The sequence below is a fragment of the Dipteris shenzhenensis genome, chromosome 9, assembly GCF_047967505.1.
Source record: "Dipteris shenzhenensis isolate YYH24624 ecotype China chromosome 9, Dip_SZ_1.0, whole genome shotgun sequence".
Classification (NCBI taxonomy): Eukaryota; Viridiplantae; Streptophyta; class Polypodiopsida; order Gleicheniales; family Dipteridaceae; genus Dipteris; species Dipteris shenzhenensis.
This window is the reverse complement of record NC_141604.1, coordinates 46,154,290-46,180,472: the sequence shown is the minus strand read 5'-3', so window position 1 is coordinate 46,180,472 and position 26,183 is coordinate 46,154,290. Positions and strand designations below refer to the sequence as shown.

Below are 26,183 nucleotides of genomic sequence, written 5' to 3'. Positions count from 1 at the left end.
AAGAAACTCATACAGACCAAATGTGGTACGAAATGCTGTTTTGTGAACATTCTCTGGTTGAATTCTGATTTGGTGATTACCACTCTTCAGATCAATGCGGCTGAACATTCTAGACCCTTGTAACCTATCCAAAATATCATCTATCTTGGGTATAGGGAATCTGTTCTTAATGGTAATTTTATTGAGGGCTCTGTAGTCAATGCACATCCACCAGGATCCATCCTTCTTCTTCTGGACCAAAAGCACGGGTGAGCAGTAAGGTGAAGAGCTGGGCTGAATCAGCCCCTTCTCTAACAGATCCTTGACCTGGTTCATGATTTCCTCTTGCTAGGCTGCACTGACCTTGTAAGGAGGTCAGTTAGGAGGACTGCTACCAGGGATTATATCTATCGTGTGGTCTTTTGGCCTTTCAGGGGGGCAACTCCTATGGAAGTGAGTAAGAAAAACAGTCCCTAAACTGAAAAATAAAATCTGTCCCCGCTGTTTTTCCAGCTTAGAAAAATGAGACTCTTCTTCTACTGACTTCTTTTCAGATGCAAACACTAAGTATGCTGAAAGATGCTTTTTCATTACGTTGCCAATGGCACACCTCCCTCGCTCATTTCTATGACCTTGAGCTAAGTAATTAGCATCCCGAGAAAAGCATGGGTTGTTCCCAAGAGCATTCATGCTCTCTTGCTCTGTGTCCCCTACTCAACAAAATATAAAAAATCCATTAGTGAGAGTATATGTATTAGACTTAGAAAAACTTGCAAGACGATGTTTCACATATATACAAATCCAATATCTCATCCTTGGAAATAGGGTTCTCTTATGTCAGCAGGGCCTGTAACTCTTAACTCTGAAATGCTTCACGTATCCTTTCCTCCTCCTCAGAACTTGCAATGCATACAGGAAGAGGGGGGATGCTATGCCACCATTCTCTCAGCCGTCTCTCTACTTTGCTTTCCTCAGTTTTTCTCCTGAAACTTGAACTAAAGATGCCAACATGAACAGCAAATGCCACTGCTCTGAAAGGAAGTAGAGCCAAAACCAAGGCCGAACCAAAAAGACCAATCAAAATCAAATTCGTCGCCTGCACAAAACACACATTTTTTAAATGTGAAAGATGACAAAACAGAATCCAAAGAGAGAATTCAAAGCCAGAGAGCTCAAAATTTCTTGTACTAATATGACCCCCGGAACGTTGCATATAAATGCATAGAAGTAACACTGGGAAGGCGGCATATAAATACATGGAAGCTTGGTAGGAGAAAATCGTCACAATATGTTCCTGTGTAGTATATGCAGTGTGCACCACTCTACTTTCCTCAAACTGAGTTTTAGAAGGCTTCATTTTCTTCCTTCCACATATCTGCTTGTGTGCATTGTAAACTATTATCAAGTTTCAGTGTTTCCATGCACTTAAATCTTTTGTCCTCATTCAAGAAAACATTTCCTAGCATCAGATCCACTACAAAAGTGCCTCCTGTAAACTTTGTATAGCTCTGGATGCGAAAAGACGTTCAGTTTTGTCTTTTAGAGATCTTCAAAAGAGCCTCTATTTCATGTACACGTCCTCTTTACTTTCAAGAACTACTAATGTTTGAAGGCTTTTGAAAGGGATTGTACCTCTGGCTTAACTGAGAGCACCAAGGCCCATATTTTCAGTAGGACAATATTTACTGCCTGTAGAGTCTGTTCGATTTGTGACACTGCCCTTTGTACTGTCACTACCTGTTCCAAACTGACTCCACCTGATGGACTTTGTACCACAATCTCCCTGTATTTGACTGCTTTATTTGAGACCCTTAGCCAAATGATGAACAAACCTGCTGCTATGAGCAAGAAAGGTAGCACATAACCTAACCAGTCCCTACGTGCATCACAAAAAAGAAAGTAAGTGTTACATTGGGGATTCGAACATTATGCTTGCAAGTACACACCCCTGCACACATACAAAGTATGCACACAATGCTTAATTGGTGAAGTTTGAGCAGAGAACAAAAAGTCGTAAGCATAGTGGAAACCATTAAACTAAGCTAATTCTGAGTTTTAAAATAATTAAGTTATCTGCCAGCTGGTAAACATACACATGGTTCTTCAATTCAAAACTGAGTCCAACAGAGTATTTCCATAAATTGGAACAATTTGTTCAGCTACAATCTATTCTTTGCACGAATCTTCAACTTGACAGCCACCTCAGATAAGTTGATCTTCCTGTTGGATAGATGTCATGTGGTTCTACATCTTGAGAACACTTGCGCTTCTTGCCCCAATGAAAATTACCTCCATGCCCCAATCCGGCACCCTTTAGCCAATCTCTTCACATTCCCCCCTCTTTTCATCCTAGTGAAGATTCCTTTTCTTGAGATCCATAACTTCGTCGTTTAGAAATCATAACAAAGGGTATTCACACAGCAAAAGATTGACGGAATAGCCCAGGAGCTCACACAATGGGTTTGGGGGAGGAATCACAAACTTCTTTACTTTGTGTGCTCATCAAACATGTGCAAGCCAGTAAATAGACAATGCTCCAAGAGAGGTATAGAACCAACAATATATTTCCGTCCAAAGGACACAAGACAAACGAGTCCAGAGTCCCACCAAATTGTGGTCCTCTATCCTTAATACCACCGTAGTACTTCTAGATCCCTAAGCCAGCATGCTCCTGAGTAGATTTTAAGTCGGTGCTTTGATCCACACACTTTGCTGCCCTGGAAGACAGTCAAGGGTGCAGCACTTCTTTGAGCTATGTCTGCAGCTCTATGCTCTTCAATTTACTGCTTTATGTAGCCAACACAGCATTGGTTTCCATGGGAGGATGGGAAATGAGCCCCCAAGGTCCTCCTTTTATAGGGGCTGGAAGCCCCCAAAATGGGCCAACCCAGCAGCCCTAAACAGCCGACTGGCCCAGCCCCCCATGGTCTGTAGTAAACCTGACCCATAGCCCTGTACATGGATCTGTGGGGACCCTTTATGGGTCTGTGTGCTGGCCGACCTGGTTGGTCAGCCAGCCAGCCAGTCCAGACCCTATTTAAGGGGAAGGGGACTGCCCATTGCAGCCCCTTTCCCTGCTGTACATAGCCCGCAGACTTCCCTGCTTCTGTCCCCTCCTGGCTGACCTGATCTAGGGCCCTTTCTCTTGCCCTGATCTGCTCCAAATAGTCCGCCACCTGTGCACACCTGTCCTGGGACCTGCTCCAGCCTTTGGACACTTGTCCTAGGCCCGTACTACAAGCTTCTCTGCTCCATACTGTTTCTGCAGGCCTTCAAACAGCCGCATGGAAGATCCATACTGTCCTAGGCCTCCAAAGAGACCCTGCCTTGCAAAGTAAGACCTGAGGTGTGCTGCCCACATGGCAGCCTGTGTGCTGTCTGACAGCCCCCTCTCTTCTCTTTTCTCTGTGGGTATGCCACCCACATGGCAGCCCCGTACAAGCAAACCATCCAGGTACATAGGGTGCATCGAAGGTAGCACCAGATGGCACCACCACCTTCAGTCACGTTCCTGCCGCCGTCGAACTCGAGCAATCCAGATGCCACCATCTTCCAACTGTCTCCCACATAATGAGTGAATAGCCTGGAATCTTCCAAGCAGCATGCTCTTAGGGTCTGTTTCAACCCGTCCTCCCTTTGGCAACGTCTGCAACAAAAGAACCATCTCGAGAAATGATATCCCAAGAATATCTCTAGATAACCTGGACCATGAGCTCCCACTAAACTCTCAAGCAAGTACTCTTTGGGCTTTAGTAAACCTTGTCCATGATCACCTTAAGCAATCTGCTTTCAAGATTAGAAGACACACCCACACTTCCCCTTCTGTCTTCCAGGAAGGCACATTCGTTCCAATCTCGCATTTCCCCCTCTCTTCCCTTTTCTCCGTGGTATGCCACCCACATGGCAGCCACTATGCTGCCCATGTGGTGGCTTAACCCCAAGTCTACCTCCCCATGCTCTCCTCATATGGGGGCTCACGGATGGGGTGGTGACTCTTCCAACACCCCCTCTCACAACTTGGCCCGATGCCAACTCGTCGATGAAGATGCTCCAGTAACTCCCACGTCATAGCGCTTTGGACTAAATTGGTGCCAAAGTTGATTCTTGGTTTTTCAACTGGTGGCTCTTGCTCCACCAGGTCTTGTCCCGTATAAGCAAACGATCCTGGTACATAGGTCTTTCCAAGGTAGCACCAGATGGCACCACCATCTTCAATCACGTTCCCACCACCGTCGAACTCGAGCAATCTGGATGCCACCATATTCCAACTTTCCCCCTCATTTTGAATGGAGGGAGCCTGGAATCTCGTCCAGGCACTATGGTCACGGGGTTTGTTTCCCTATCCTCCCTTGCCAAACCCCATCCTCCCTCTGGCAAGGTCCGCAAAAAGAGGACCTCTCGAGAAATGATATCCCAAGAATATCTCCACATAACCTTGACCATGAGCTCCCACTGAACTCTCAAGCAAGTACTCTTCTGGCTTCAATGCACCTTGTCCATAATCACTTTCCAACAATCTGCTTCTAAAATTTGTGAAAGCAACCACACTTTCCCTTCTGCCTTCCAAGCAGGCACATTTCTTCCTATCTTGCATTTCCTAATACATATCAAGAGTAGATTCTTCCCATAGCATGCTATAAATGCTCAAATCAATGACATAAAGTACATACCAGATCGTTGTCCTCCTAGTGTGCTTGCTCTGAAAGCAAACCATGCATCTCCTGGCACGTTCGACTGCCTTGTGAAATCTTGTAATGCCCCCTTCTAAACCACAACATTTATCTGACTACGAAACCCTAGGCTGGAATCCTCCCTTGTGTCATCAATACCAGCCCAACACCTCGATGACTCCAAGCACTTATCGCCTCCCTTCAACTTCACAAAAGTTTTGAACTCCTTGTCTGCCCACATCTCAATATTAGACATCCTCACTGCGACTTCTGGATCTATATGCCTGATCTCAGCAATGCTCGGAGATGTCACCAAGAAGATACTGTAGTTTTTTTGGATGCCATGAAAAAGACACACTTCTTTCAGGACAGCCTTGGATGTATTATGGACTGCTACGAGGGCACATATCAATTGGCATAAATCCAATGGCTTTTGGATCAGAGGGAGGACACCCCGGATTGGGGGAATGGCATTGGCTTCACTTGGATTCAGAGAGGTGTTCCTCTCAGATATTTGGGATGCCAAGTCGGATGGGTATCTCTCTATCACAACAATTTGCTCTTGTGTTTAAAGAGCATAAGGAGAAAGCTCTTGACCTTGTCTCTAGAGTTGTGGTGGTCCTTTAGGTTTTGCTGGCTACGGCTTGGTTTGTATGCTCTTGTTGATGCCGTTCCAGGGATTGTATCACTGAGCTCAAGAGACTTGTAAGGAACTTTCTATGGAGTAGACTTGATGGCACAACAGATGTTATAGCTAGGGTGGTTTGGGAGACCTTGATTCTCCCCACACAGAGGGGTCTCAACATCATTGATCTAGATTTACAGTGCAGTGCTTTGCTCTGCAAGATGGTTGTGAGGGGACTTATGTGTGGGCAAGAGCCGTGGAAAAACTTCTTTATTCCGAGCATACAGTCTTGTACAACTACTTCGGTAGGAGACTGGATGGAGAGTACTGAATGGATTTTTACTTCAGCCCACCTCAAGTCTCCTTCCTCCCCTTTTATAGCTAGTATCCTCAAGGCTTGGGTCAACTTCAGGAGTATTCTTCAAAGAGTTTTCCCCTCTCTCTCGTGAAGAGATCGGTAGGCAGCCTATCGTGTGGAACAATAGCATACTTGATGAGCATGGAAGACCCCTTGGTACCTCTCACTATATGCAATGGTCTAGGTGTGAGAGGGGCCCCCCTCTGGGATCCTAGAAAGCTTTCAAAAAGCTTCCAGAGGATCGTAAAGCTGAGTTAGTAAGCAATCTCAGAGGGATTGGATGGACAAAGATGATATGCCTATTTCTTGCTTCACTTGGATGGGAGATTTCACGAGAGCGGGCATTCCTTTACAGGTTATTGAGATGAGGATGCACTGGTTTTTGATGAGCTTGTAGGAGATAGGCTGTCCTGGTCTACACATGATGTTTTGTTAGAGGTTGCTTTTCACCCTGTCAAGATTGTTGGACAGGTGGATCATTGGCTCAGACTCATAGTGGAGACCCTCACCCGCGTCTTATTACCCCAGGTGCTTGGAGATTATGACTTTATGGGGGTGCTCCCATAAAGTTCCTGTAGTGGGATCCTGGTATGGGAGTGGATTGACGAAGGGCACTGAGAGAGGAGCCTTCCCTTCTTTCGTTAACTGTTCGTAATGGAGATTTCAGCTGAGTTGTAGAGGTTGGAGACATCTAGAGCTTCCCATTGGGAGGGGTTTGAGATTTTTTGCTAAGAAAGAGATTCAGAAAATTCCTTAGAAATAGAAAAGTCACTCTTTTCTTTTGGCTTTCTATTCATGGTGGATTGCAATGAACCTGTGAAGATCCCCACATCCTTGTTGCTTTGCCATCAGCCTTTTGATCCATCCCAAACATTGCAAACCCATGAGGACAAGGCGGAAGCTCAAACACAATGTAGCCATTATAGTTTGTTGGCAACTCCAACACTTGCTCTATCATTGCGGCTAGGGGAGTGGATGATGGAAGGGGGCTGAAGCAGCCTGCAGGAGAGAAAGGACCTGCAGGAGAGAAAGGACTCCCAGGGAGTGAATGGGGCTCAAGGAGGACTAGAAAACCCTCAAAAGTCCAAGAGAGTGAGGCTGAAGGGGTGGAGGGAGTGAAAGATTGCAAGTGGAGGCCAAACGAAGATGCAGATAGAGAAAAAACCCACTGGCGGAAATCGTGGAATAGAGGGAGGGGGGTGTTACTTACAACGGCCCGTTTCAGCCCTCAAAAACGCATTTCAGCTGGGCTGAAACGTTTCAGCCAGCCGTTTCGGGGGTCTGAAACGTTTCAGCCCTGAAACGCCGTTTCTGGTTGTGGCCTTTCCTGAAACGTGTTTCAGCGTGACTATGGATTCGGTAAAAGCAGAGCATAAAAGACATGTAAGCATCAATGTTATAGAAATGTGTCTTGTATAGCTCAAAAACATAAGGCAGAAAAAGAATAACAAGAACCCTTTTTACCTGTATATTATATAAGAAAAAACAACAAAGAAAATCAGAGTCTCGATGGGTCTATTCCAAGAAACAATATCCCGCATCCAAATCATAAATTCTATGACAGGTTTCAAGAGCTCCTGCATGAGAAGCAAACCAAACAGGGTCAGGCTTCAATCAGAATGATAAGGGCACAAATATGCAAAAAATGAATGTCTTTGTTTAGTCTGAAGTAAGTCATGTCCTTAATTTAATGTAGCATGTCCAAAAAGTATTGTGATTACTTACGTTCAGAACGGCGATGTTGGTTCCAATACCCTCAGGTTTTACTTCTTCTTCTGTTTCCTTTGCCTTCTGTATATCCTTTTGATTCCCTCTTGCTTCCCTTATGGCCTTTTCGAGAGGGGTAAGTTCACCAGGCTTAACTCTGAAGACCAACGCTGGAAGTCTGGATACTTTTAGATCTTTAGATTTCCACACCCCAACAATGCAAAGAATTCTGGCAGCAGAGTTTGGAACAGAAATACTCCCATCTATTCCATTATGTGCACCTCTTCCACCGTCATTAACTTTTTCAACAGTTGATTCCTCCAGAGTTTCTGCTAAAGCCTCCAGAACAAGGTCTCCCCCAGGCAGAAATTCTTCAGCCAAACTGTAAGGAAGAAGAGCCCCTGGTTTTGCAGGAAGTATTTGAATACAATCTCTGGTAGATTGCAAGCGTATAATGCCAAGAACTGCCCTTGCTAAGGCCTCTGGCCTGCATGAATCTTCCAGTTGATACTTCCTGATAAATTTGTGAGCATATATTACTTCCCGGATAAGTGCAAGCCAATAGTCGCGGCGAGTTGACCCCATTAACTCTGGGAACTCAAACACTACTGGTTCCGGACTGCCTTCAATATAGTTGCAATTCCACAAATCAGATTGCTGCTGCTAGTACATTTGACATTTCATAATTTGAGATTAGCACAGACTACAATAAATCTTAGCTAGAAATCCAAAGTACTTTTGCATCTCCTGAATTTTACTGAAGGACCTATGCTGCTAAATTTTTGTGTTTGGTAACCAAAGACTGTTATTTGGCATCACGGTTGTCTCCACAAGTACTTACAGAGAACTTATTCGATAAGCGATGGCCTTGTCGAAGATACGGGAGCCCCATGGGCCTGACAGGTCTGGAAGGACCTCGTGATCAAGATCAGCAGAAAGGTCAAACTTAAAAGCGTCCCGATAAGAGAAAATCGAAGATGGTTCAAAATAAAGAGCATGATCTGTTAGCGTCAACCGGCCTGAAGTGATCCATAACATAAAGCAAGAATTTATTCAGTCAATCCAAAAGGACTCCCAAAAAAACCCAAGATCTAAGAGCTGAAAGAAAAGCTGAAAGGATTTTCCATTTTTATAAGATTACAATAATTGAAGAAAATACCCGATGATGATTTTGTACCAACGTGCTGGATTACTGTCTGCGACATTCCATCCACTTCTATTACATGCTCTCCCTTGGACATAGGAAGATTCTGAAGGAATGGATATTCATTTTTTTCTCTCATGTCTTTAAGGGACCTGAGGAATTTCTCAAAATCAATAGTACCGCTTTGCATGTCTTCTAAAAAACCCACCTAAACTACTTAATGCGAGTCATGCTAATCTAACTGTAGATATCATTTTACATGCTTCACTTCCAAGTCAAAGGAAAAAAATCAAAGAATAACCAAGAAAAAAGCACAGGAAAAGTTTATAATGAGGGGAGAAATTACAGCACTTACTTTTCCAGTGCTCCAATGTATTTGTCATACAGAGGAAAAGGCATTCGTCCAGATGTAGAGGCTGTAAGTGTTTCAAACTGATGAAACGAAGTAATTATATTTGCAATTACTACAATACATGGAGCAATCCGCACAAATGCCTCGATCCCAACCGTGTTTTCAACCTCGGCCTACATACGGACTGATGCATTAGACCAGATAACAAACCATCCAAAAATACAACCTTGCAATTTAAAAAAGGGTGAATTACTTCAGGTGGCATAAAGCAGAACAATCTTAAAATTTTCATACGACCACCAGACTTAAAAAAAACCTAGAACAAAACAAAAACTCTGAAAGTAACCAGCAAAGGCATCAGATCTGTATAGAATAGCGATGCATCTTCATCCTCGTCCTCTTTAGCCTGAGGTTCATAGTTTTCATCCTGCATGAACCGAAACCTTTTTTACTTCTACAAAGACAATAGCATCAAAACACATTGATGTTTACAATATAATTTAGAGTTTCCCTTGGAGGCACTGATTTTAAATCCCCACCTAATTTGAATATTTTTGAACACCCGATATTTGCAAAGCTAGAAGAAAGAAATGATCTCTTAGCGTTTCCATGGGGATTCACTACCAACCATGTGCATGTAAAGAAAGTATATTTTTGCAGCAAGGATGCACCATATACAAATTAAATGTGATATGTATCATATACTAAAGGGATCTTTTCTAGGGAGCAGCCCGTATACAAGGGGTTATTTTTTGAGTTTCCAACACGCACGCAATAGAATTCCCTATAGTACTAGTGAATCCCATGGTCATTTCTGAGAGTCCACAAGACGAGAGAGATGAAAAATCACGAGAAACATTCCACTAGTTGTCCAAACTCATGTAATAGATAATGTATTTTTGTGAACACAAAAGTAGCCACTCGTAGAATCACAATTATAGAGACTTTTGAGGGATGCTAACGAAACAATGTGCGAATATAAATAACAAATCCAGAACCCCAAGGTATTCTATTGAAATAGCAGTTTAATCCAAAGTAATAGGTGTAAAATTATGGAAGCTGCAATGCCCTGGTTTTAACATGGAGGATGCTCACCAAGTGCTATTTATGGAAAGAATTGTTCTCCTCGATCATTTTACAGTCCGATGGCAACAATGCATGGAGACACAAGCATGAAGACCAAAAATGTGTGGGTGAGTTTGGGCCGGTTCTGAGTTCAAGTCCTAGGGGTAGCTCATGACCTCGTCTCTATCACCCTGTTGTTGTTTGGCACTTCAAGTAGAATAGCTCGGGGGCGGGGGTTGGGGGGAAGCCTAAGGTTTGCTAGACCTGAAAGCCGCTATTGGCCACAGAGCATAAAAGTATTGATTTGTTCTATCAATATCTTTGGACATCATGGCCTTAATCAAGAGGAAGCCTAAGGTTTGCTAGACCCAGAAGCCGCTATTGGCCACAGAGCATAAAATTACTGATTTGTTCTATCAATATCTTTGGAGACCGTGCCCTAATCAAGAGGCATCCAAATGCTCCAATAATCTATGATTTTTTGTACATTGGTTGAGGACTAAGTTATCATCCAAAGCTTGACTTGGGTGCGTGCAATCTTCTTGAAAGTAGCATAAGAATTAGACTTTTATCGCAAGTTTGCACATTGAACATTAAAAGATAAACCATATCAAGCTATAACAATCCAAGTCACTGTTATGGAATATTTAACATGTTCTTTTGTTACAAATGTGCACATCTCATAGATTGGTTATACGTGCTCGGTCATGATATGCATGCTCACAAAGGCTATTGTCATGGTCCAGAACAATAAGATATCCTTTTCTTTTTCAGGTGATTAATAATAATATTATTTAATTATTTTCTTTTTTCCTTATTGCATCAAATGTACACACCTCTGCCTACACATCTCTACGAGCACCAGAACGCGAGGTTGCTAGACAGTCTAACCTCGTGCACCCAAATTGGGTGACATCGGTTTTGGGGGGTTTACCAATAGGAAGGATAAATACTAACACAATCCATAAGGTGGTAAGATTCAAGGTTAAAGGTCCTCTTAGGAACCACCTTGCCAACATGCACATTTAATGGCGTGCACATGGTATAACATTAGGTCATGCTTTTATAGAAGGATTTAGACCTAAGCCTAAACCGTTTTGATAACTCTACATCCCTAGGTCCCCACACACTAAGAAATTTTTTGGGACTAAAATTTGATCCGCTTGGAAATTTATTCCACTAGAGTAATGATTCACAGGATGCCTTGAACGAAACAATCCCAGGGATGTCCAAAGAAGGTGACTAGGTACACCCTTGAAAGAAGGAAGTCAATTTGAATCTAGAATAGTCACTATTTTTAGATAGTGGTAAAATACTTCACCAGAAAGTCAATTTCAATCGAAAAAAGGCACAACGGTGAGTATTAAGTTCCAGATACTTTACAAGGATCAATCGACTGACCTACACTAATTGAACTTACCAAGTTTTTTGCACTAATATGTCTATCCCATGGGGCATATGAAGCGGCATTAAGGTTATGCAGGACTTGGGTAATGCATCAAAGCTCAATAACACCTCGAATTTTCTCTATTACTATTTTTAGTAAATAGAGTGATGAAGGGTACCATAATGAAGGGCTCAAGAAGGTGTTATAACATTTTATTTCAAAGAAGCAAGAGAAGGTGTAATTTCAAAATACATTAAAAAAATAAATAAAGTTTGACGGTCCCAAGGCCCACGGGCATTGAAGGAACTTTACAAAAAGAGGACATTGGGAGAACTAAAGCATACGTGCCACATTCACGCACATGTGAGACAAGTGTTTGGGGACCTACCTCCACCTCAACCCTCCTCATCTCCAGTAAAAGAGCCCTCCCTCTAGCCTCATTATCACACTGTAATCCCACGCTGTAATCCCACGCTAAAGATTGGTCTCTTCCCCTGTTACAACCCTTTCTCTCTCTCTACTACTCTCTCTACTTTATTTCCATATGCTTTTCCATCTTTACCAAGCCCTTTTCGCCACCTGTTGCAATTGTGAATTCCCCGAAAGCCAAGCTCTTCCTATGTTGTCTACTCCAGGCTGTACACTACTCTAGTGATCTGCAAACCAACAGCTCCCTTGTTGTCGTATTCCTCCTTTGAATTAGCCAGCCCATGAGCCCATGAACATACCTTCTCTACCCTCATTGGTAGCCATTCTTCTCTCCATGCACCCCCTTAGGGAAAGGGGGGGTCACAATGTAAACCCTAATATATATTGTGTGTGTTCAAGGCCTATTTGTAAAACCCCTAATCTGTGTATTTGCAATTACTAAAATGCACCCTTTTCAAGTATGCAACCTATAATTTTTTCCCTAACATCCTTTCTATGGCACCCTTCTGTAAGGGAAAAAAATAAACTAAATATGTCCTGTTGGTAATGATAGTCACAGATATGATTGAGTCATGACCCCCCTGAGCAGAGCCTCTTTAACAAACTAATACAACAACTGTACCCTTTTCTCCTACAGCCTCTATCGTGAGTTCAATCCGTAGCACCAATAGTAAACAACATATATCCCACCAGCAGTTGGTCAGCCTCTGCTGCAATGAAGGCACTTGAAGTAGCTCCCTCAACCAGATGGAATCGCTAGATGCAGTGTTCAATTCATTTAATCTCAATCCCTTAGGACCTAGTTGGGTAAGGGTAATCTATTTTGTTCTCTCAATTTAGGCCCTAGTTGTAAGATTGGCTCTTAGTTTATTACAAAGCATAAATAGTAAAAATAGTATATTATAAAGATAATCAAATTGGTCATATTTGAATGGGCTTCTCTCAACTTTGAGACAAGAAGGGGATGTGAATAGCACATAACTTACTCAATGTTGCAATTGAAACCTTGAAAGCATGGGCTTGCTATATTTTAGATGCCCAATGTCTTGTTGCTGATCCAATAAATCTCAAGAGACCACACATATGCCATATGCCAAGAAGACCCGATTCCACATATATCAAGAGAGCAAACCTAAATAAGGATTCTAAAATTAATTTCCTTGTTTAAAAAAGTAGCTCACCACGGACCTCATAGGGAGCTCATAGGTCTCCTTGCAAGTAGAATGTATGCAACGTAGAAAGTAGTTTATTAAATTCTAAGCCTTAAGTTTTATTTGTTATACAAAACATTCCATGAGATGTTTTTGACCCCAAAAGAAGATGCGAAGATCCTGTCATTTGTACATCCCATCTTTTTAAAACTCTAGATAATGAGAGCTATTGCATGAAAGCCTCCTTGAAGTATTGGTTTGGCAAGACTTGGAAGGGTTCAGCTATATTAAAAGTCTCTTACAATTGTATCTATATTGAAGCCAAATTTACAATCGAATGTTCCAAAAGGCTCACATTTCCCCAACCAATCCTCTTACATAATCTCCATATCAGTTCCTTCTTTGAGTCTAGCAGCTGGGATAGCATGGGCATCAACGTTTACAAGTCTATTGCTTCATTTAATCCCTCAGGTAATCTGTTCTTGCTAGTTCAGAAAAGGATGTGTTACTAGTGAAGTACTGCATGGTCGGTTTCCATTCCTCTTATTCTTCTATTCTGCAGGGAGAATGCACGTAACTCAAATCTTAACAGCCCTATTGAATAAATTCAAATCCCACAGAGGAAAAACTTATTAGTTCATGAAGAACGTCCAGGTAAAGAAGTTTTCAAGGATCAATATGAGACCAAAATACCTTAATATTAGGCTGATTTGCACTTGGTGCTTCCCATGCAACCATACAATCAAAAGTGAACCGCCTGAAGCTATTGTCATTCAAGTGATCTTCATATTGTGTCAACACGGAAATGGCTTTTAAGCAACAGTACTCCAGAAAACTGCGAGCATACAGGGAATATTCTCTTGCTTCAGGAGGTATTCGCTCTTCGAATTCAATTCGAAGCTGTTCTACAGTCGTAGAAAGGACCCTGCCCAAAATAGAAAAGAATTGTAAGCATCCCAACCAAAAGGTCTGCACAGCAAAAGATGGTATAAGTAATTAAACGTATATGCAAACTATTCCAAACTCAGTTTCCTAGTTTAAGAAATGAGTGAAGGTATGAGTCGGTACCCCTCACATATCCTTAAGCACAGCTTATGCGTAGGACAGATGACAGCGACAATCCTCTGGAAAAACTACAGGGTGTCTATAATTCACATTAAATCATCATTGAGCCACAAATGTACTGATTCTCTCACAAACTTGAACCATCACCAAACGGGGATCAACTTTTTTCCAAATAGCTGCAGATTGTCAGAAGTTATACTTACTTGGCAGAATGTGCGACCACTGCGTTTGCTAAGGAAGATAATTGCTTTATCTTTCTTTCCCTTGCAAAAGGAATATATTGAAATCTTTCTCCCTCTGACTTTTCAACTCCAAAAACTTTCTTGATGGAACTCAAAAAGTTTTTCCCTTTCGACGACATTGTACCTGCAGCAGCAGCAACTTTCATCATATATTCGCTTTCGAAATTGCTATTCGAATATGATGCATGCCCCAAGATGCCCTTATAATTCCAATTTGATAGAACTTCAATGTGATTAAAGGCTTCTCACTTCATTCTTTCCCGATCAACCTTTCATTTTTAAAGTATGGAACACACTTGAGAACCCAGCTAATTTGGGAAAGTTGGGAGGCCATTCACAAGACCATAAGACGTGATCGGAATTTCCCACACGCCCAACGCTTATATCCGCTATTGAAGAAGCAGGTAACGTGCGTAGTATTTCCTTGGAGATTGCGCTTGATTCACTATATTTTGGAGAAAAGAAATCCACCTATCTCCTTGGAGATTTCTGCGCTCTGGAAATCTCAGGAAACGTTCTAGCAGCCAAAAAAAATTTCCAGATTGATGGAACGATGAAAAGCTTTACTTAACACGCGATCCCCATCACTGTCACGTTTAGAGTTTCCAATCTGCTTGGCGGAGGCTCTAAGACCGGTTGCTGACAAGACAACGTACCTGTTTGATTGGCCAGCTTAATATATTCATGAGCTAACCGCACAAATCTGAGGTGCAGCTTACCGCGCAAATTGGAGTAGCTTGCGAGCCAATGCGAATGGGTATATTATTTAACGTGTTGTAAAAACATACCGAACAGCAAGATTACAGCACAGGGACAGCAGCAATTTTATCGTGTGAAAAGTGTACGTACAAAAAGCTACCGAGGACGCTAACAAGGAAGCTGCGACAGGGATAAGGGGTTATATATATAAGTTGTACGTGTAATCTTACGATCTAAAGAGAGAAGCGCGCGTGAGATGATAGTCCACGTGAACGATTGATGATGATGGCAAGCGAGAGTGGAAGAGAAGGTGGCAAAACGCTGGGAAAAGAAAGAGAAGGTGGTACGTTTGCATGTTTCCAAATCAGGAGATTCTCACCCTCTTCTTGCTCTTCTTTACTTTGTGAGATAGATTTCTTTCCGTTGTCCATACAATCCGTCCATGGTGCATTGCATGCATCTGGGATGTGGGCGGGCCCGTCCATCATCCGTGGATAGTGCCCATGGTGCCCTACTCTCTACACACCCTCGAATCTGAGTGTCTTTGAGAGAACTTTTTTGTGGCTCACGAAACCGCATATAAAATTCCCAGTTAAAATCGAAAAATCCCAATAGGTTACCTTTAATTTTAAGGGATAGGTTCTACATATTATAGTTAGAAATCCTTGTAGTACTATCATCTTTAGGTTTGAAATCGAAAAGTTCACGTAGGTTACCTTTAACTTTAAGGGATAGGATAAAAGAATGCTATATGCAAAAACACAGGCATACAATACCACAACTGTGACATGACTATTCTCATAAGGTTCCTTAAATTATAATATTCTCACATGCTTCTTTAAACGGACCAACATGTAGAAGAATGTTTTTGACGACTTTAAAACAAAGTGAGATTCATCCCTTCCATTAGTCTCATACTTATACTTCCTTTACATGGCAAGAGTGTAGCATATGCAATGCATAATCAATATATTCTTTATGCTACTACGGATCTTTTTCTGGTATATTCCTAGCTATTAGTTTCAGTGCACGTATCTGTTAATGGATTTTCTATTTGAAAGATTGCTAATCTTCGACAAACTTTGATACTTTGTTAAATAGCCAGCCAATTGAGTAATTGCCAGTCTTTTTAGAATAGATTGTTTCCATGTTTGTCTTGAGTTAATATGATGTTATGCATTCTTGGTGTATTGTCTTTGTATTTTGTTGCAATTGTGTTCAATTATCTCTCTTTTATCCAAGCTTTCTTCCAATTAGTGAACCTTATTTGAATGGGTTGATCGTTAAGTGTGAGGTTGATATAGACTCCCTATAGATGCGTGTGTATGTATCCTTTTTCATGATGTAATGCTACGTAGACGCACGCTATCTGCAATAATTTATTGCAAAGTAGTTTCATTCTTGATATTATCGTTGGCTTCTTTGTACATGCCACCTGTCGTAACTTACTTTCTAGCCTTTTGGTAATTTGTATTGCATCACCTTGCATATTTACACAAAACATGAGGCTCGAGGGGTTCCCTATATGTAAATCCTCTATATTATGTGCGCTCAAGGCTTCATTTAAAAGCCCTTCATCTGTGAATTTTTTCATGAATAAAACACACCCTTTTTCTATTCAATCCATGAATACCCCCTCTAAATGGTACCCTTTTTATATTCAATCTGTGAATACCCCTCTACATGGTTCCCTTCTATATGTAAAAAAAGTGCAAAATTCCCTTCTATTAAACCCACGTGCTATTTATGAGTGACTAAGCCCCCCCCCTCACCCCTACTCCCCGCTCCTACCCTCGAGACATGAGGTAGTATACAAAACATGCTATACATGATTCCATTTTTGAAGTATGGCATCATTGCCCAAATTCCTCTTTTTGGCTTGCCATAGAAAGGCCTAAGTGAAGGTGAAGGCGATTCAGAAGCGAAAATGGCCATTTTTAATTTTTAAAAATTCATGATTCTTTCTTGATATTTTTCTCCTCCCTCAAGGCCTCTCTCTCTCTCTCTCTCTCTCTCTCTCTCTCTCTCTCCCCCTCTCTCTCTCCCCCCCTCTCTCTCTCCACCCTCTTTCGCTATTCGAATCTCCGATAGGCCTTATGAATGACTTATTATCATTCACCTTGTTTCTTTCAATTCCACATATGATTTGAAACCCCCCCATTGCCCGTACCCCTGAGACATGAGGTAATGTACAAAACATGCTATATATACTTCCATTGTTGAAATATGGAATCATTGCCCAAATTCCTTTTTTGATCCTCAATTCCAAGTATGATTGGAATTGAAGTCAAGCATCATTGCCTCAATTCCTTTTTTATCTTCAATTCAAAGTATGATTGGAATCATTGCCCAAATTACTTTTTTGATCCTCAATTCCAAGTATGATTGGAATTGAAGTCAAGCATCATTGCCTCAATTCCTTTTTTATCTCTATGATGATTGGAATTTCAAGACCTTTCTTTTTATAATTCTTAATAAGAATCCACGGGCCAAAGCATGATCAGATATAGCCAATCACGAAACTATTTTGGGCAGAGTTTGGGGGATGCGCTACGTTGTGTAGGTGGGGGGGATTAAAAAATCCATAGCACTCTCACTATGATGTGTAGCAGCCAACACAATCATCAATTTTTTTATAGCATTTCCATGTTTATCACGTTGGATGGCAGACTAATTTTCAACCCACCTCGATATTTTACCAATTGCCATCTCTCTGCAGCCACCTTACCTGCATAGTATTGCTACTGTTACCAAATCAATTGTGCCACATCGAGGCAGTAGCTATTCTATTGATACGGTTGTGTTGGTTCTTGATGCAAAACAAGTGACACATGTAGGGGCACTACTTGAAGCCATAGTTAGGGCTCTTGGTAGAAGGCATGTCATTAGGGGAGAACCGGGGTTTCCAAAGGGCCCCCGATTAGGATTACCTAATTTCAAGGGGTTTGTGAGGGATTTGAGGTGTACCAATGGGAGTGCTCCTTTTAATGGGGCAATGCCATGTTGGGGTGGAGGGTGGGCAGACCTATAAACAACCCCTATTGGCTACTCTTCTTACATCAAGGACCATTCAAACCATCCCCCCCTCCCCCCCCCTCAACCCATGCATGACCCTCTTCCCATGTGCAGATCCCCTAGACAATCCCCAAATGCATTCAAGAGGATGTGGTCCCTTTTGGGCAAATTCCCCCCCCCCCTCTCAGTTTGTTGCAAGCTTGCCCCCTCCTCCTCTCTGATCCAGCTCCATTCTCCCTCCATTTTTCAAATGTGGGAACTCATTTAGCAGCCGCTCTACGCCCTCCTGCTCTGGTTCACTATCTTTCTCCCTCTCCAGCACCTCCTACAGTAGCTACTCATCCCCCTTTGCTCTTTCTCCCTCCATTCCTAGCTACAGCACCTCTTGTAGCAACTTCTCATCCCCCTCTGCTCTTTATCCCTCCATTCCTAGCTACAACACCTCCTAGAGCTGCTCTCCACCTTTAGTTGCACCCTCTGTCCCGGCCCCCCCTCTCCCTCTTTCTCCCTCTGTTGGAGCTGCTCTCTCCCTCCAAGCTGCACTTCCAGGTCCATTCTTGCTCTTGTGACCTCTCTAGAAGCATGGTGAGGAGACCATACACATCCTCTGTGTCCCACAAGAGCAAAAATGCATTGGGTGAATGGGTGCCTTGCATCGGGTGAATGGGTGCCTTGCACCTACATCTTGAATGATTGGTTAGTCATGAGAGGATTTGCCAAGGGTCCACATAAGCTTTGAGAGGTGTCCTTTTGCATGAGCGAAAAGGCCGCATCATGAAGTTTAAGCTTGGGAAGAAAGGATGGCTTGCAAAGGTGCAACACATCTACATGGGGAAGGACATGCACTTGGCTTTGTCAATCAATCAATCGACAATACCATCACATTGTAAGCCTACATTTTGTGTAAGTTTTCTAAATGTAATGAGTTAGTTTGAAATTGTACTTTTGAAATAGCAATTGTGCATATTAGATGTATTTCCTTCAAACTTTGAGTAGTGGGAACCAATTGAGTGCTTCTTTGGTAATTTTACTGCCATTCATGAGGATTTAGGAAGGCAAATGCATGCTGGAGAGAAGTCCTCTGCTTTGAAACACAGAAATATCTATTGGTATAATGCCAAGTACATTACTCTAAGGATGGTATCAGGCTATGGCCATCTTTAATGCATTACACCAGCACAATTTGAAGACATGGATTGCAGCATGGTGGAAACAAGAATAGTGCAATCATACAAGGACAAGATTGCAAAGAATGTGGGCATGGCCATAAAGTTTTTATTTGGTTCTAAATGAGTAAGGTTGTCTTGGTTTATGCCTCTACACATTTTTGCTTCTTGTTTTCTTAATATCTAGATGCACCGAGCAAAAATGATGTGGTCATACAAGCGCTTATATGAGAATGCCCTTGAGGAATTGCTTGGGGTGAATTGGGGAAGTACGTCAAGTGAACAAAAGGGTGATATGTTTCAATGCCATGCATATAAGGACAATGTGCTTCTTGTTTTCTTAATATCTAGATGCACCGAGCAAAAACCATGTGGTCATACAAGTGCCTACATGAGAATGCCCTTGAGGAATTGCTTGGGGTGAATTGGGGAAATAGGTCAGGTGAACAAAAGGGTGATATGTTTCAATGCCATGCATATAAGGACAATGTGGTTGTCAAGTACCACATCTCGTGCCAAATGTTATATTTAGCTATAGGCGGTGGAAGCAACAGCTGGCAATTGGCTCCCCCTTAACTCTAATGAGGGTAAGTTTATGTATTGATTCTCATTTAGGAGATGTCAAGAATGTGACTGTCATGTCACAATGGACTCTCAGGGATGTGCGCGGAAACTCCTATTGGTCATAGAGGATGGCATGTCTGAGTCCTTCCATTTTACCTTAAATGGTGAAAAGGTAGGCAAGCATGTAGAGAAGCGCATGCATAGTGCCACTTTTATCCCTCCTGCAATATTGAAGATGGTAAACAATTTGGGGGTGGAACAATTGTGGATTTTGACATTTTCCAATTCATAGTGGTGCAATTTATTTTGATGTTTTAAATGGTTTGGTTTCATGTCCAAAATTTTCTAAAAAATTCAATTTATTTTATTATTTATATCTAGAACATTTGGGTATATATAGGTTGTAAAGCTACTTTAGTTTCGAAGTTTCACTATCATAGCCACCATCATTCTCCTAGCTACAAAGCTACCATGGATTTTGCTAAGTCTTCCTTCCTTGATTTTATCTCCTGTACTCCATTAGTTGATAGGGAGAGGAGTCATTTTTATTATTTGATAAGAGCATAGATGTCCTAGGCACCTACTTGTGAGCCCGAAATGATTTTGAAGTATATGCAAGACCACATCGCGAGTTTTGCATATCAACTTGATGAGTCTACCAAAAGATGGGCCCCAATTGATTACTTGTAATACTTGTTCAATCAAGAACCCAGGTTTGTGAAGCATTTAGACCACTTTCAAGCCCATCTCACACCCCAAGGGTTTAGGGAGGTGGACATCGATGACCTCCTAGTATGTGGAGTCATGGAAACACAGGAAATAGGTTCCTATCCTGGGAAATGACCTTAAATTTCCTTCTCCAGGAAGGACAAATGGAAGAGGACTAGGCCTTGACCTCAAGCCCTGACCCTGCCCCTGTCCTTGCTGATCCTCTTGTTTTTATAGATGAGCCGAACATCCAGAATGAAGAGCCCATTGATAAAGAAATTTGAGGATGGAGCAGGAAGCTGCGTTGGCCCTGGAAGTGCTCTAGAGACCTCTTGAACCCCCTTCCACTTCTGAAATTCTCTCTACCTCGGGCACCACCTCTATTGACCCCATAATAGAGATATGGTTTCTTGCTCCCCTCTTGTCGATGGAGGATAATACATCTTTCTCCATGACATCGAGGTTGCACCTGCACGCCCGCATGCTCGCACGTGCACAACCTTGATATGTGTGTGTGTGTGTGTTCATCCTATATTTCTACCCTTATTTCCTTTCCATTCTTCTCAAAATCAATTATAACAAAATCAATCCAAGTCCATAACAAATTACAAGCAAAGGAGCCCTCATAGTATTGCATCCAAAGAAACAAAATAAGATAAAATTCTTGAGGACCAACATCACATTTGTGTCCAATATTGTCCTAGTCAAACCTTCCTGATAATAGAGGAGAGGAAAACTGGTCCAAAAAGATATACTAGCCTTCTATAAACTGTCATATTAAGAAGTTCCACATATATTCAACTACACTACGATTGGCAATGGAAGTTTTCTTGAAAATATATATCAAATATTTCACCACCCAAATCAAAATGACCACTAAGGGTTTTAATATCATGTCTCTTTCGATTTTGCCCAAGTGGTGGTGAGTTCCATATGAGAAAATGAACCCCCTCTAAAATTCTGTTGCTATCATAAAGATCCTCCTTGAAGAATGGTACATTCCATGCATCCCAAAGTAATTTCTTCACTTGCCAACGTGAATCATCCCACCAATATCATAATGCCAAAGATAATCCACCAATTCACCTAGCACATCACAACAAAAAGATAGTTAGAACATTATATTTTTGTTGTGGAAACGAGGCTTCGTTGCCAGTGCACAGTTGTTATCCTTGTCACTCAGCCTAGGTTAACAAAAATAAAACTTGGCATTTCATGTTTAGGAATTACTGCAAGGTTGGATTCCTTTCCATCTTATTATGAACATGTTTTATTACAAACCATAATGATATTAAGTCCTTAAAAGCATTAGAAATCTATCATCCATACTGATCAAAAAATAGTCCAAAATGCTACTCTAAGTGTAATAAAGGGTAATTAAGTCCTTAAAAGGATCCAAAATATTTTTTGCTTAGGGTCCCATCTTTTAAATAAATATAAACTTTACCAAAATGTTAAATACACCATAATATCGCTGTCATATTCCATTTCTACATCTCCCTAAATATTCTGTCAATTTAGAATACACAGCACCCTGTCTATAATATGGTCCTTGAAAGTTTCCTTGAAAGCAACACAAATATTATCACATACATATAATGGTCAGAAGACTGTCATAGATGATCTTCAAGTATATTTCATTATGTGCTGTCCACATTATCAATAAGTCCTAATTTTTACAAATCCCAAAATTTTCCTTTTTCGCTTCATATTTCTATTACTTACAGGACTTGTTTTCTTCTTTGTTGTTGATTATTACTTATTTCCAAGTGAAATGCTAGAATCAAGGTAAATAATAACATGCAAGATAGGGACACTATATTTTCTTTTATAAATGGAGAGGCTTATCCATTTTACATTAAAGAATTTAAATAAATCGTGATAATTAAAATAGAGTCAGTATTACTCAGTCATGATCATCTAAGTCAAACCAGTACTTGTAGATAGATAAAGTTTCACCTCAAACTTTTTATACTTTGGTCCAACTATCCACTAAGGCAGCAAAGAAAACCCAGCTAAGTGAAACCTTGTGGTAAAATTTCTAGTCCAAAATATGAGTATATTCAGTCAAGGTAAAGATTGTTACAAGTTGGTCTCACCAACTTCTATTTTTACAAAATTAGAGGTATAAAAAATCCTTAACGTGTTTAGACTTCTATCTCTATTGGTCCTCATTTCCTTTCTTAGTTGGAGATGCAAAATGATGTGGGTGTAAGCTTCCTTTTCTAACAGGTTGTTGATCCTAACCACAAAGAGATGCTCTTGTGTTCCAATAGGGTTCCAATAGTAGCCATGATCATTTCAGTACCATAAGCAAACAAAATTACTTATTGGAGTAATGACCCAATTTTATATCCGTACAATCTCGTCAAATACAAGAGTGGGTAAAACCTCATTGTTTTTAGTCCACCAAGGTGAAGGAACACAAATGGAGACAAGAAGTGAACACCAGTGAATGGATGTGCTCACACACGAAAGCTCCAACAGATGTTCAATAGATAAGAATACAAAGTACTTGGCATATATAGTGACCAAGTAGAACATAAAAAATAAACCAAGTACTAGACTAGCCTACAAGGTCATATCTTTGTATATGTCTACAAATCCCCCCTCAAAGATATGACTGAAGTACTCTGGAAACGTGTCAGAAGTACCTAGGGCACCTAAAGACCATGGTTGCACAAATTCATCCATCAGGATATAGCAACCTATGGGGTAACACATGAATAACAATGTCATTTTATAACCCCCCCTGACATTGTTGTTATATCTCGTATCCCCAAGCCGTGTCGGTGACGAGTAAAAAGTGGAGCTGACAGGCTTTTAGTGAAGATATCCGCCACATTATCCTCAGTAGGACAATAGATAAGATCAATGGAGCCATCCTGTATACAATCCCGAACATAATGATAATGATTCTCAATATGTTTCATGCGGGCATGAAAGACAGGATTTTTCCCAATGGCAATGCAACTCACACTGTCACAAAAAATGGAAGTGGCCTCACCATGTTGTGCATGATGCAAATCAAACATAAGCTTCCTTAACCACATTGCTTCTGTAGTGGCTGCGTTTGCTGCTCTATACTCTGCTTCACTAGAGGAAAGAGAAACACGGTCTTGCTTTTTACTGAGCCAAGAAATGCAAGCTGAACCCAATGAAAAACAATAACCAGTGGTGGATTTTCTATCATCCATATCCCCTGACCAATCTGAGTCTGTGAAACCACTCAGAGAAATGTCACAATTTGCAGCATAGTGCAATCCATGAGTAAGAGTGCCCTGCAGATATCTAAGAACCCGCTTGGCTTCTTGCCAGTGTGTGACTGTAGGACAATGCATAAACTGACTTAGCAACCCAGTGGCATGTGCAATATTAGCCCTGGTAGAACACAGATAGATAAGACTACACACCAATTGTCTGTAAAGTGTGCCATCAAACTTCTTTGCTGTGTCATGCTTTGAAAGCTTGAGTCCTTTGGTCAATGGAGTGGCCACAGGTTTGCAATTTTCCATCTTAAATTTCTGCAAGAGACTCTTTGCATACTTTGTTTGGGACATACATATCCCTTCCTGGGTTTGCCAAAACTCAATACCAAGACAATAGTGCAAGAGACCCAAATCTGTCATATCAAATGTCTGACACAATGCTGTTTTGATGGCTGCAATTTGCTGATTACTACTGCCTGTGAGTAGTATATCATCCACATAAAGAACTAAAATCAGCAAATCTGATTTTTCTTGCAGAACATAGAGGTTGGACTTTGTATGTGTGTTCACAAAGCCCTGGGACAGCAAATACTGATGTATCTTGTGATACCAAGCACGGGGTGCTTGTTTTAGCCCATACAATGCCTTGCGTAGCCTGCAAACCTTGTGTTCTTGTCCTGTAACTTCAAATCCTTGGGGTTGCTGCACATAAACTTCCTCTTGTAAATCACCGTTCAAGAAGGCATTCTTGGCGGTGTCTGGCGCAGTTGATTGCTGCTGCCTGTTGAGTTTGAAGATGACGAAGATGAAGATGAAGATGAAAATGAGGATGAAGCTGAAGCTGATGAAGTTTGAAGATGGAGATGAAGAAGAAGACGATGAAGAAGATGAATATGAAGACGATGATGATGAGTGCACAGTTTTGAATAGCTTCTAGTCCAACGGTCAAGTCTTGGGAAGCCCCAGGTAACCACACCCCCAACCGCGGTGCACGGCCGCAAGGTTGCAAGCCGGTTTCCCGCCCGACCCAAAATTGTCGCCTCCGGGCATTTCCTTGCGTCGAGGTTCCAACAGTTGTCAGAGGCTTTTCTTGTTGAATTGTCATTGGCTGTTTGATGTCTTTCAGGTTAATGAGACAAGCCACCGCCTCCGAGCATTTCCCTGGCGTCGAGGTTCCAACGATTGTCATAGTTTCTTCTTGTTGAATTGTTATTGGCTCTCTGATGTCTTTCAGGTTAATGAGTGCTTGTCTGTCATTTGGAAGATTCTTTTGTGGACCTTTTTCTTGTTCTGAATGCTTATGTGTCCTGTTGCCAACTTTTGTTTTTCTGGTAGCATGCTTGTCAAAGTTTTTTGTGAAATAATTGATTTTGATCGAATGGTGGAGATTTCTTTCCAACAAACCTCGACCCTTGATAAGTTAATACTCTGAACCTGGGATCAAGGGGCATATACCCACCAACTTCCACGAATGGCACATTCTTTTGCCCCTACAGTATCCCAAACTCCACCGAGTAGTTGTACGCTACCAAGAAGCCAGTGTGACTAAAGGGTGGGTTTGGTGTCCCACTATGCTCTTCTCTCCACTTTGACCTAGCTCAAAAGCAACGTGTAAACACAGACAGATGGAGGCAAGGGAGCTATAAATCTCTACAAGCACCCAACGGGGGGATGGAACCCCATGTTTAACAGACATGAGTCAGGTATGGTAAAATAACTAGCGAAGACAACATCTCCATCTGGAAGACGCGCCAGCCATAACTTGCAGCAAGAGAGATGACAGACCGAATGGTAGTCATCTTGGCTACCGGAGCAAATGTTTCCTCATAATCCACTCCCTCCTCTTGGGCATACCCCTTGGCAACTAGCCGGGCCTTGTGTTTTTCAATAGTGCCATCTGCATGGTACTTAACTTTATAGATCCATTTGGTACCAACCACATTCTTCCCAATGGGCTTATCAACCAAATCCCATGTGGCATTCCTTTCAATGGAACTAATTTCAGATCTCATGGCTTCCTGCCATGTGGGATGTTTCATGGCATCCTCAAATCTTTGAGGTTCAGTTTCAGCTGCCATAACTGAAGCCATCAAAGCATAATTCACCTGTGATGATGCATTCCTTGTGGCTGTCCTGGTCCTCCCTAAAGTTGGCTGAACATTAGCCTCTCTGAGGGTCAACCGTGCCCATTTTGGGACTGAATTTGCAGCACCACCACTGGCTGGACCATTGTTGCTATGGCGAGGTAAAGGATTCCAAACATGTGGCTGTCCTGCCCCACTAGCCGGCTGCCCTTCTGGAACATTTGAGGGAAATCCCCCCTCAACATATGGCACCAAATCTGAACTGGGTGAGGAGGATAAAGACTCCATCTCATTACTATCAAACTGAACAATATCAAGAGGCACATCATCATATGGTGGCAAATCAACATTGACCGGTTGCATGGTTTCATTTTCAGCAAAGACAACATCTCTACTAATAATAATCCTCCGAGTAACAGGATCATACAAACGAAAACCTTTACTCTCAATACTATACCCCACAAATATGCATTTGACACTCTTGTCATCAAGTTTAGTTCTATGTTGAGCAGAAATTAGAGCATAAGCAACCGACCCAAAAATTCTGAAGTGATTTGTACCCAT

The 26,183-nt window shown here is 41.7% G+C and overlaps 1 protein-coding gene across 1 annotated transcript; it reads right to left on the bottom strand.

Moving 5' to 3' along the window:
- Window positions 1–592: 592 nt before the first annotated feature.
- On the bottom strand, window positions 593–26,183 carry LOC147898728 (uncharacterized). The gene is made up of 13 exons (XM_087379221.1): window positions 25,390–26,183; window positions 24,199–24,316; window positions 23,922–24,111; window positions 14,136–14,298; window positions 13,561–13,792; window positions 9,182–9,262; window positions 8,839–9,008; window positions 8,499–8,635; window positions 8,181–8,358; window positions 7,358–7,958; window positions 7,097–7,209; window positions 1,612–1,855; window positions 593–1,075 (listed from the first exon to the last, which is right to left on the bottom strand). Exons 1-13 carry the CDS (start codon window positions 26,181–26,183, stop codon window positions 836–838), a joined length of 3,261 nt encoding a protein of 1,086 aa, XP_087235347.1. The 3' UTR covers window positions 593–835.

Coding starts and splice junctions, on each gene's coding strand:
- LOC147898728 (XM_087379221.1), bottom strand. CDS start 26,183: ATGGGTACAAATCACTTCAGAATTTTTGGGTCGGTTGCTTATGCTCTA. Junction 24,112..24,198: donor TTACAGGACAAGAACACAAG/GTTTGCAGGCTA, acceptor TTGCTGTCCCAG/GGCTTTGTGAACACACATAC. Junction 14,299..23,921: donor TCTCTTGCACTATTGTCTTG/GTATTGAGTTTT, acceptor CTGCTGCTGCAG/GTACAATGTCGTCGAAAGGG.